A 12,860-nucleotide genomic window follows, 5' to 3' on the forward strand; every position below is an offset into this window, starting at 1 on the left:
TACGTGATTGCTTTGAGAAAAGGCTAATCGATGTTGTTAAGGTCCACACCGATGACCAACGTGCCGACTTATTTACCAAAGCATTTGACAAATCAAGATTTGACTTTCTATTATTGGTAAACGGCATTAAGGTCAAGCAAGAGTAAACCAACATCGGAAAATCATTTTTGTAATTATCTTTGTGTTTTAAATTTGTCTTGGTTTATTGATTTTAGGGGGAGTAAATCCAAAAATCTGAAAATCCAAAAACATCGAAAAATTTCAAAAACACAAAAACAATAGAAAAACAAAAATGAGTTTCCTGGCGAGCAAAAGAGAAAATGATAGTACATCAGTGGTCTATTCAAACCTCTTTAAACCTTAAATGAAAAACGATAAGCAGCTGTATATAAGATGTATCGGTAGGCTCACAATCATTTTAAAGTGTGCAGGGTGATATAAATCTTAAACCGACTGAAGACCAGGTGGGAACCATTCATTGGCATATGGTCTTAGTACCGAAATTTCGTTTGATAGATTGCTGAGGTTCTGAGATATTCGGTCTTTATGCTGCTTATCATCTGGGTATCATGGTTGTATCTTTTACCGAAAAATAACGGGGACGCAAGTCTAGATCTTCCATGATACTATACATACGTGTACATATTACATATTGCATTCGACCTCAATAAGTGATAAACAATCACATGTCCAAACAAATAAGTGATAATATATCACATTTATCCGGGAGTCAAGTTCGTCTCTCTGCTGTACGGAAGTACTGACCTGTTCACGGACTTGCTCCTGTGCCCTCATGCATATGAAAATCAAGTTCCTCATCAATAAGTGATTATATCACATAGGGCTTGTTTTCAAATCAAAAAAAGTGAGAATCTCACATCATATACGGTCAAACAGATGATAATCGGTATACTCACCGGTAAGATGAACCCTCGTGCATACCTTGATACGGGAATGTGTCGTGATGTGGATGAACACCGGTCGGTAAGTATAAATCATACCTTAACGTATCCCCTCGCCATGATTACATCTGATAAGTTGAGCTTAAGTGGACAACAATACCGATAATTGTTATAGGATGCTTATCTAAATGTTAACTAACTGAACAACAAGAGTGTTTTGACATGACCGTACAATAATATGATTCTCTTACCCTCGAAACTCGCAAAAAGAATGTCTGTGTATATTCATTTACTGCTTAACTTTTATTGCTTTATTTTAAACAGTTTCGTCGTTTGGTGCATATCAGCACGACATTAGCGGTGATGTCGCTTGATAACACTCAAGGGATGTTAAAATTGTCGTCCTTTTAATTTATTCAAAAATACCAAAAAGATTTTATTTCTACTTTATTTTCGATCGTACGATGTTGGAGCTCGAGTCTTCGTTACCTGAAACCTGAACGAAAACCGAATTGACTAAATCTTCATAAACGGTCGAAATTTGCATGTTTTGAAAGTTAAAGACTAAAATTGACAAATTTATTAAACTTTCAAATTGTCGGACGGTGTTTGATTGTGACATGGTCATTCGTGTGTCATTTGTTTATACTAACCATTCCAAGCAGTTGTTCTCATTACGCGTTTAGATTTCTTGCATGTGCAGATTCTAAAGGCTAGGAGAACATGGTCAATGACAAGCTTTGGAATGAAGACGTGACGTGAAGGCACTCAAAAGATGAAGTTGATCGAGTTGCCGCTGACCATCATCAACACCACAAGGATCTCACTTCATAAAGATCAAGTATTTCACGAGCATAACTCAAGGGGGAGCTTATGTTAAGGGGGAGTTTGTTAACACACTTCCTACATGATACGGGTAGTTTGTTGATACACTCTCTGCTTTCAAGACGTGAAGATTTTAAAGATCCTTCGACATTGAAGACTTGAAAGGACATCAGATTCTTGAAGACATGAAGATCAATGATGATCAAGATCGAGACAAATCTACAACCATCGAAGATCGAGACAAAGCTACAGCCAAGGGGGAGTTTGTTGGTGCACTTGTGTCTGTACTTTGTCTGTATTCAGTCACGATGTAAACGATGTCCTTGTTAGTCCTGTAAGTTGACCAAGTCAACCGTCCTCCTGGTTTGACTTGGCCAAACAGTTAGAAGATGTTTGTATATGGTTGTCTGTCTCGAAGGATAAGAGATCGAAGGATGATGTGGATCCTTCGATCTCCTCGAAAGATATGCTTCGACTGATGGACCTCGATAGATCATCCTTCGAGGTCCCTCTGAATCCTTCGATGGCCTTGTAATCGATAGATGATCCTTCGACCATCTATCGGATCCTTCGGACAAGATAATCTATGCTGGGTATATATATACCCATGCAGTGTGTGTTCAAGACAGACTTGGAGACTTAAGAGAGAGAGATGCACACAGAAGGATAGAGAGACACTTGAGAGCATTATGTCCGAAACACACACACACACTTTGAGAGTTTGCAAAACACATTTGTGAACATTGTGCTTGTAACCGGAACCTTTCATTCGCATTAATACAAGTGGTGTTAATCGGTGAATCTTTGTGTGTTTGTGTTTGTGCTTGTTCCATCCCGGTTTGCTCACTATCCTGGATTCCGCACTTGCTAGTGGGTTAGTATAACAAGGTTAAGGTTGAACCTCATCCTCCGAGAGGGACCTACATGTTAGGTTACGTTCGTCCGCGTTCGTTTGATTATATTAAAAAATAATAAATAATAAACATTTTATCTAAACATATTGAAAACTTGAAACCCTATTTTTTTCTAAGTTAGCTAAAATATGGACATGCTAAGACATTTTTGGGGATAATGATATCTAAGTTAGTTAAAGTTGATTCATCGTTTGGTGGTGTATTAGACTTCTAGTGTTTTTATTTATCATTTGATGGTTGTATTTAACTACTTATATTCAATGTTTAAGGATAACAATATTTTTATTTTTTTATTTTCAAGTTAAATGTTCGTTTCCGTACTTTTTTATTTGCTTGCGTTCGTTTGTGTTCGAGACCAGTGTTCACGAACTGTTCGTGAACAACTGAATTTACTTAACGAACGAACATGAACATAAACTTATGTTTGGTATGCGTTCGTGAACAGTTCGCGAACATGTTAATTTCCTTAACGAACGAACACGATCATGGTCTTGTTCGTGTTCGTTCGGTTCGTTTACAGCCCTACCTTCCCCTATGTAATAATCCATAAAATTAATATTAGATTGCAGATATATTTTGTTTTAAAGTAAAATTAAATTTAAACATGATTATCAAATATAATATGAACAAAACTAAAAATGCCATTACAAAAGTAAACCAAAAGGTAAAAAACTATCAAAAAAGAAAATAGATAATCAACACTTTTCATTATCAATACATTTTTCATCAGTAAAACACAAAGATTTAGAAATTTATCAATAAAAAGTAAAAATAACCACAACTCATTAATAATTTTCAAGATTCATTATGTACTTGTTATTCAACTAAAGCTTAGAAAATACGTCGTCGTAACCATTGTGATTCAAAAAACCACTGTTTCACCATAGAACCAACTTCTGTGAAATATCCATAACGCCCATGTTATTATTAAAAGGGGCCCACCTTCTTCTTCATCAAACACCACCACCAACCGCCAACTCCAGCCACCACCAACTTCTGCTGCTGCTGGGCTAAGACCTATGGTTCATCTTGCTCTGGCGTTGCTTCCTATCTTTGAGGGCCCGGATAACTAAATTTGCTGGGATTCGAGGAAGACCGAGAACCCTGTTTTTCTTAATTGGTCCCTAGGCGTGGATTAACGCTGAATTCCAGATTCCCAATCATGAGATGCTTCCCCTGTGGCTTGTTTTGTTGCTAATATCTCTCGCATCTGATTCTGATGAACAACAAAACAACCAAGTGTTTATACCCCAATCAACCAAACCCTCTCAGAAGCCCACTCGTCTGTTATTTTACCTCAATCAACCCGTGACTCATCCTAGAACTGCACAATTGTGGAAGACCCACTGTAGCTAGCCCCGGCCTGAGGGTTAACAGCTGCCACTTCCACATTGGGCCCATGTTGGGCAGAGTTTTCTGATCCACCACCACGGTGATCTGCTTCTTCCCTAGGGATATCATTTGGAGCAGCTTCGTCATCTACATCAAAAACTATGACGATATTCGTGTCCAGCCCGTTAGACGTAGATGGTGACACGTCAGCTTTCGAAGTGTTGTGCCAGTTTCCCAGAGTCTCGGGCTTTAAGTATAGAGTCTGTTGTTCCTTTTTGATGGCTGTGGACCCACAGGTACTTTCTTGGAATCCTGATTCTTCACAAATTTCTTATCCATCTGTCTTGATGCTTTGTCCGGTTTCAGGTTGGATGAAGTTGATTGCTTTATCAAGAAAAATACACAAGAGTTAAGATATTAATAAAACTAACCCTACCTATGAATTATAATATGGAACTAACTCTGTATAAAAGTTAGGCATGAAAGTAATGGTAAACACACGTAGATCTAAATTTAATTAAACAACGAAAACGGGAATATTAAAAATCTGGACTCAAATGCAATTGAAGACAGGATTTCATCCCTGTGCTCATCAGATATCAGAGCCTAGAGAGTATAACAGACAACACGACAATCCAAATGCAGCAACAAATATTCTTATTCATACAGATCCACAAATTAATTTAGCACAAATATTCTTATTCATACAGATCCACAAATTAATTTAGCAATATATGAACATAAGTTGAAAAAAATTGCATACAAAGATGCAAGAAAGAGGATCTCAAATCGTGTTTGAAAATATTAAAGAAATGAATATACTTACAGAGTTTCAAAAAATACGAATTATGAGCACACCGATGGAATCAAGCAACAACTCTTTCCAATGAATCAAAGAGAAAAGGAATGATTAATCGAGGGCAGCTGCTGAAAAAGAACGTATCGACGTCAGTCGGCGCTTTTTTGCTTTCTAGGGTTTCGTATACTATCCATCTAAGGCCGTGACTCATCCCAGATATCACACTCGGAGTACCTTCAGATATCATAAAACAATAAGCCCAATATGAACGTTGAACCTCATAAAATACCAAATTATATCATATATAAAGCAAATCAAGCCACGAAAAAATATATAGTAAATTGTAGATCCACAAATCGGCTCAAAATTTATATAAAAACTTCCTTAAATTGCGATAGATCTAGAAGGTTTTGTTAAATGAATTCAGCATTTAATCGATTAACAGTTACCTGAAACGAGATTGTCTTCCGAAATCCTTTGAACAGTCAACGATCGTTCTTCAACAGCCTGCATGATAATACCGATTCTACGTCATGAAAAAAAAAAGACTGAAATAAAAACCAGAAACAGTTTCTGATCACAACAAGGCTTGCTCCGAACAAATATCAATGAAAAGAATTTAAAAATCAAATACCACTCACCGATGATTTTGACATATCGGGAGGCCAGAATTCATCAATCCCAGACGCTAGAGCAGTGGCCATCTAGTATAGTTTGACGGCTGCGGCGGGTCGATATGTGGAATATATTAAATCTGACAAACGAAGAACAAGGAGTATGGCTTTATAATCTTTTTAACCTAGAAAGATTTACAATTCTAACCCAGTACTTTATTTTCATTCTACCCCTCCCTTTACTCCCATTTGTTTAATTTACAAATCTAATCTTTCATGTCCTATTTTTTCACCTAATTGTCTTTATGTAGGTGAATAAAACATCCCACAAATATATATGTTTTTTTTATGGATGACGATTCAAGGGCCTAAGGTCTCAGGTTCAAATCCGATTCAGTGGGCCATTTGGGTGTCGGGTTTTCCTCAAAATCGGAGATGGTGGGCTTAGGCTACCCAGACAAGCGTTGGTTGTCTGTGATCGCGGACGTATGAGTTTTTTGCCATTGTGTTGTCACAGGTAGCTAGGTTAAAAAGGGTGAATAAAACATCATGCAAGTCTATGTATTATGAGTATGTAGGCCCCAAATGAGTTTAGATAGGAGTCAATAAACACAAAACAAGAGTTTCATTACATTAGGGAAAGAGAAAAATATCCGGATAGTCCTTGTGGTTTCGCATTTTTTCACCTATAGTCCCCAACTTTCTAAAATTACTTGAATAGTCCCCAACTTTTCATTTTTTGTTCCCGGATAGTCCCTGGGTCTAACTTCAGTTTGTTTTCTCTGTTAAGTGGGTGTGAAATGACCAATTTACCCTTTCCTTTAAAAGGCCAAACCACAGGGACTATCCGGGCATCTTCTACATATTTAGAGAAAAACTCCACCACCACACTTTATCTCCAATCTCCACCCACCATCACCCTCCTCCACCATCCACCATCACCTTCTTCTCTTCAATTTTCTTTGAAGAAACCCTAAAACACCCAAGTCACCTCACACCCCCCTAATCACCTCTAACTCTTTCTCTGATGTTTACCAACGGCGATGATTCTGGCCCGGCCACAGTCGTGGCCTCTTTTTTGGCGACAAGCACAAACCCAGCTCCCTGTATCTTTCTCCGGTGACAAGACCAGCCGTTCTCCGGCAACCACATCCCACACCCGCACCTCCTTTTTTCTATACGACACGCACACCTGCAAAAACCCAACCCAGCTGCACCCCCCTCTCGGTTACTCTCTCCATCAAGAAACCTCCGACCGGCCAGGTGTGTCGGATCAGGGAGGAGCTCCGGCGGAGCCGGCAACGACATTGTACGGATGACATATGATGATATTGTCGATGATGATGACATGATGATGGTTGACGTCGCCGGTGGGATTCCGGCGATGACCGACGGTTGTTTACGACGGTGGGATTCTGCAGTGAGGCTTCGGTGAGCCCTTTTCAGTTCATTTTTATTTACTTCTCAGCTTCTTTTTCCTTTTTATTCTTTTTTTGTCAGACATGACGATGTTTCAGCCGATGTGATGTTTGAGGCGATATTGTTGATGGTAGGATTATGGCAGTTTAGGTGACTGTGGTGGTGATGGTGGAGGGTGGAGGAAGGTGATGGTGGGTGGAGGTTGAAGATGAAGTGTGGTGGTGGGGTTTTTCTCTAAAAATGAAGACGATGCACGAATAGTCCCTGTGGTTTGGCCTTTTAAAGGAAATGATATTTTTGTCATTTCACACCCGCTTAACAGAGAAAACAAACTGAAGTTAGACCCAGGGACTATTCGGGAACAAAAAATGAAAAGTTGGGGACTATTCAGGTAATTTTAGAAAGTTGGGGACTATAGGTGAAAAAATGTGAAACCACAGGGACTATCCGGGTATTTTTCTCTTAGGGAAATTAGAGGTTTAACCATTTCACAAATAAGTTATACATTCCGAAGGGATAACTGTTTCAGCAATGATAGCAATATAATGTTAACTCAAATTACATAAAAACAAATTTTGTGATATAGTACGAACGATAAAAATATATACTAAACCATAGTATTGCGTGCAAAAGGTGCTAAATGTATGGCACAAGATCACATTTAGCTTGATTAGCACGAATCTAACGTTACATTATGCAATACATTTCTATTACCATTTTTGGAATAGCTAGCTGTGAATAATGATTGATGATACTATATTGTAAGCCAGGTTGCCATTGCCATAAAAACAAAAAGACAAAAAAAAACCCTAAATATTATTGTAAGCTAGCTAGCATGCCATCGCCATAGAAGATCAATCCGGAAAATAGCTATTTACCAAGTGATATTTAAAATCTACTATGCCAAGTATGTATAGATAAATGAGATAAACCTTGTAGATCTTCATAGAACAAGCAATTTTGACTTCCTTATAAGCCGTATCTATAATCCAATCTCATATGATTACGAAGTTTAGAAAGGAATACCTTTTATCAACGATAATGTAATTGCAAGAAATTATCCGTTGGTGAAAGTGCATAAATGAGCCTCTAACCTATGAATGTTTCTGCAAGAAGAAAAGACAAGTAATTGGTCTTGAATGGAAGTTTCGACAATGAATTCATTTTTTTTAGAATTGGAACGACAAATGGAAAAATATGTAAGTTATTGTAGATACACAAATTGTGCTCAGCAATGTAGGTTCATAATTTCGGACCGAAACCGTGATTAGTGTGTGATTATGTTCAAGACGGGAGATATTAGAGACGGATAAACAAAACTTCCTTGTATTAATTCGGTAGAATAACGTTACAAATCGACCCGATTACAAGCTAACCGAACAATACCAAAGGAGCATACATCCGGGGAGAGACCAAGTGGTGATCTCTCCCCCAAAGTCTAAAACTTTCATCCTAACTCTCTGCACTCTCTCAGTTGCTATTTATAGCCACACCCCCTTGTCTTGCAAACACACACGGTCAAACAAATAACCCTCTCGTTTGACCACTTCAAACGAGCGGGTCAATACACGTTCGTTTGACCGTTTCACTAACTATTACATAATCAGCATAAAATAAAACTAATCTATTGAAACAACATCAGACACAAAAACTGCACCAACACATAACATGTTATGTAATTCACTAAATGAGTAACAACAAATAAACAAACACTTCACAAATGTATATTATAAAAATAGTATATTGTGTTTTAATCATAATGGAAATATGATTAATTAGCTAGTTTTAATAGATTACTAAGCTTTTAGGTTTATTAAAATTCAAATAAAAGCATTATAAAATTATTTTGTGGTAGTGCAAAGAGACTGGGTTTTTAATAATTCAATATATTTGTAATATGTTTTTCATTTGTATTTTAATGTTTTTAAGTAAATAAGTAAAAAAGACTATTTTACCCTGATGTGATTGTCACATAGGTTTTTTTAGTTGAAATTAGGGCGAAAGAACACCTCTTGTGTATAACATAAAACATAAAGGGCATCTAGTGTAGTTTTCTTTAGTTAAAGTACCCTGCCGACAATTTGGCTAAAACTTAATGGACATAAAATACTATCATCTATTTTTTAGTTTTCTCGCCTTTCTAACCTACTTACAGATAATCATTTTTTTAATTAATAAATCAAAATCTTCGTAAATCATTTATCTATATCTATATCTATATACTTAAATTTATCTTCTAAAGTACACAAACTTTATCCTTTATTTTGTCTTAGTCTTATCTCTTATTTATTAAATATTTTTCTTAACTATTTCTTTTATTTTTTTCACTTATTTATAATAACTATTTAATATTTTATTGATCCGACCACGTGTCACATGTTTCTAACCTTCCAATAAGTAAATAAAAAACAAAGTAAAATGTTATTTTATATATAAATACTACATCGAAATTCATTTTTCACAATAACATTTCGTCACCACAGTTATGTTAGCTATTTAGTAAGAGACAGGTGTCTATCGGAGACAACTATTTTAAGTTTTCTGATGCTTCTCTCCTACTTAATTATAGATAATTACTTTTTTAATTAATTATAAAAATATATTTAATCAAGCTGTAGAGATTCTTACCTAGTTTACTTATAAATTAAAAACGGAAGAAGAGATTTGATGCTGACACGTGATATTAGTTGAAATCCTTTATTAGATAAGGATATGTAATTAAATTTTTATAATTTATATAGTGGTACAATATACAATGTAATATAGTGTAATATGATACAAGGTGATTAGTAATGTATTCAATACATAGTGCAATATGATATAATTCTCTTTCCTCTAATAAATTTAGTTGTTCATGTCTACAATGATATATTTAATAACAACAGTATATTTAATATCATCATTTTTTATCCACTTTTTCTTATATAGGTTAACAAACACATGTACAAGAGTTAGGTTGGGGTGATCACATCATTTCTACAAAGCCTATGTAATGTGTTTACTCTCTCTCCATTTTCCATATAGTTTCTAATGGTCTCACTAGACATATTAATTGTGTAACTTGGCTGTTGTTTGATAATCAAATTGAATATTTAACATCGAAATTTGGTTCACTTTTTGTTTGTCACTTTTTCTTCACTTCGGCGGAAGGAAATCTGTTTAGTTCAGGGCGCATCCGCAGCAACTCGCGGGCTTTCCCATTAGTATGTAATAATCTCTATAATTAATATTAGATTGCAAATATATTTTGTTTTAAAGTAAAATGAACAAACTAAAAATGCCATAACAAAAGTAAACCAAAAGGTAAAAAAACTATCATAAAAGAAAATAGATAATCAACACTTTTCATTATCAACACATTTTTCATCATTAAACCACAAAGATTTAGAAATTTATCATTAAAAAAGTAAAGATAACCACAACTCATTAATAATCTTCAATAAATTATTTACTTGTTATTCAACTAAAGCTTAGAAAATAAGTCGTTGTAACCATTGTGATTCATTTGTGTGAAGTTTGAACCACACTTTCCTTGGACGATCTCTGTGCTTTGCAAATCAAAATGGTTGCTAAAAAACCACTTCTTCGCCAGCCATAGAACGGACCTTCTGTGAAATAACCATACCAACCGCCGACCACCCCAACTCAGGCCACCACCAACTGCTGCTGCTGGGCTGAGACCTACGGTTCCTCTGGCTCTGGCGTTGCTTACTATCTTTGAAGGCCCGGATAACTGAATTTGCTGAGATTCGAGGAAGACCGAGGACCCTGTTTATCTTAATTGGTCCCTGGGCTTCGATTAATGCTGAATTCCAGATTTCCAACCATGATATGTTTCCCCCGTGGCTTATTTTGTTGCTAATATCTCTCGCATCTGATTCTGATGAACAAAAAAACCCGTGACGCATCCCAGAATTGACACCAAAACACACTTCACCATATAAGCATCAGGGTTGTATGGCATATCACACTTGGAGTACCTTCAGATATCATAAAACAATAAGCCCAATATATACATTCAACCTCATATAATACCAAATTATATCATTTTCAAGCTAATTCATTAAATCAAAATTTTTATTTTCGTTAAAATTCATCTTACAAAGTGAGTGATATGAAAAAACAGCAACAATCCCCGAAAAATATAATGTAAATTATAGATCCACAAATCGGCTCCAAATTTAAACAAAAACGTCCTTAAATTGCGATAGATCTAGAAGGTTTTGTTAAAAATGGATACAGCAATTAATCGATTAACAGTTACCTGAAACGAGATTGTCTTCTGAAATCCGATGAGCAGTCAACGATCGTTCTTCAACAGCCTGCATAATAGTACAGATTCTACGTCATGAAAAAAAAAAAAACAAAAGGCTGATATAAAACCAGAAACGGTTTCTGATCATAACAAGAATTTAAAATATAAATACCACTCACCGATGATTTTGCCATATCGGGAGGCCAAATTTCATCAATCTCAGACGCTAAAGCAGTGGCCATCTGGTATAGTCTGACGGCTGGGCGATCTGTGGAATTATAAATTTGACAAACGAAGAACAAGGGGTAGGGTTTTATAATCTTTTTCACCAGGAAATATTTACAATTCCAGCCCATTTAATTAGTTTTCATTCTTGTCCCTCCCTTTATCCCCATTTGTTTATTTTCACAAATCTAATGGTCCATGTCCTGTTTTTTTTTTTTTTTTTCTTCACGTAATTACGTTTATGTAACCATGTAGGTGAATAAAACATCCCACAAATATATATGTTTTTTATATGGATGACGATTTGGTGTTGAAGATCACATGTATGAAGTTCGAATCCCATTAAGTGGGCCCTTTGGGCATCTGGTTTTCCTTGAAACCGCAGATGTAAAACCTACTATGCTAGGTATGTAAAACCTCTATTTACCAAGTGATATGTAAAACCTACTATGCTAGGTATGAAAAAATAAATGAGATAAACCTTGTAGATCTTCGTAGAACAAGCAATTCTAACATCCTTATAAGCCATATCGTCCTTTCATACCGGAGATGTCAATAATCCAATCTCATATTATTATGGAGTTTAGAGAAGATTACCTTTTATTAATGATAATTCAATTGCAATAAATTATCCTTTGAGGTGTAGTGCACGAATGAGCCTCTAACTTATGAAAGTTTTAGCAAGAAGAAAGATTAGGAATTAGTTTAGAATAGAAGCTTCCACAATGGATTCATTTTTAGAATTGGAAAGCCATGTGGGAAAATATGTAAGTTATTGTTGATACATGTTGATACATATTAAGTGGACACGACTCGACTCGGTTCGGTTCGACTCAGTTCGATTCGGTTCGGTTCGACTCGGTTAGGTTCAGCTCAAGCCCGATGTAGCGACATTCCTCCGTCGTGCGCCCCAGAGTTCGACACGCGAAGCACGGAGAGCTGCGAACCAATTCGTGATGACACATCACCATGACATCATCATGATGTCATGATGATGTAATGTGAAGACTTTTTCATGAGACATATTCACGTGAATTCAACATGTTAGTCAAACATGTCATGCTTTAAAGTTCCCCAACTTTAAAGTTCCCCATGATGAAGGTTCCCCATTGTCACATCCCAACCGATGGCGGAAACATCGGGATGAGACGAAGTGTGTATAGATTGCTAGAGACTTCGTAACTCTATGTGACAATATTTAATTAAATTTAAATTTCATTTCAATACTAAATTGTCATACAAGATTCAAATAGAAATAACAACATTGTTTCAAATTGTACATAACAACAAAAGATAGATTAATCTAGGTGTGTATCTAGTCCACCCTAAATCTCGTTTCATCATGTCCATACTTCATGTAAGGCCTTCTAATCCAAGATCTCACTCAGCTAAAGCAACCAAAAGGTGTGCGGAATCCACCTGATGATCAACCACTGTAGATGAACACAAGAATGCAAGGATTTGAGAGAGAAATCAAGAATACACTGAGTATTCTTGATGAAGATGAATGACGTCACTCACACAAAGCGCCGCCAGACAAAGAGCACAATGATTAGGGCACAGAAATTCACACAG

The 12,860-nt window shown here is 36.2% G+C and overlaps 1 protein-coding gene across 6 annotated transcripts in view; it reads right to left on the reverse strand.

Annotated features, from left to right (window-relative positions):
- Positions 1-3,382: 3,382 nt before the first annotated feature.
- The window catches only part of LOC110889166, a 32,080-nt gene continuing 22,602 nt past the window's right edge, over positions 3,383-12,860 (reverse strand). Inside the window, exons 1-4 of one of the 6 annotated variants that reach the window (XR_002563439.2) lie at positions 11,240-11,331; positions 11,070-11,127; positions 10,777-10,785; positions 3,383-3,857 (exon numbers count right to left, since the gene is read on the reverse strand). Coding sequence is in view for 4 of the 6 variants with exons in the window: in XM_022136675.2 (XP_021992367.2) it covers positions 10,375-10,685; positions 10,777-10,785; positions 11,070-11,127; positions 11,240-11,302 (441 nt within the window). In the remaining 2 variants the exon portion in view is untranslated. Of the gene's footprint in view, positions 3,858-10,166; positions 10,686-10,776; positions 10,786-11,069; positions 11,128-11,239; positions 11,332-12,860 lie in introns of those variants that run through there. The other 5 variants (XM_022136675.2, XR_002563438.2, XM_035979491.1 and 2 more) reach the window with 5 other exon arrangements.

Source organism: Helianthus annuus, chromosome 11, assembly GCF_002127325.2.
Source record: "Helianthus annuus cultivar XRQ/B chromosome 11, HanXRQr2.0-SUNRISE, whole genome shotgun sequence".
NCBI lineage: Eukaryota > Viridiplantae > Streptophyta > Magnoliopsida > Asterales > Asteraceae > Helianthus > Helianthus annuus.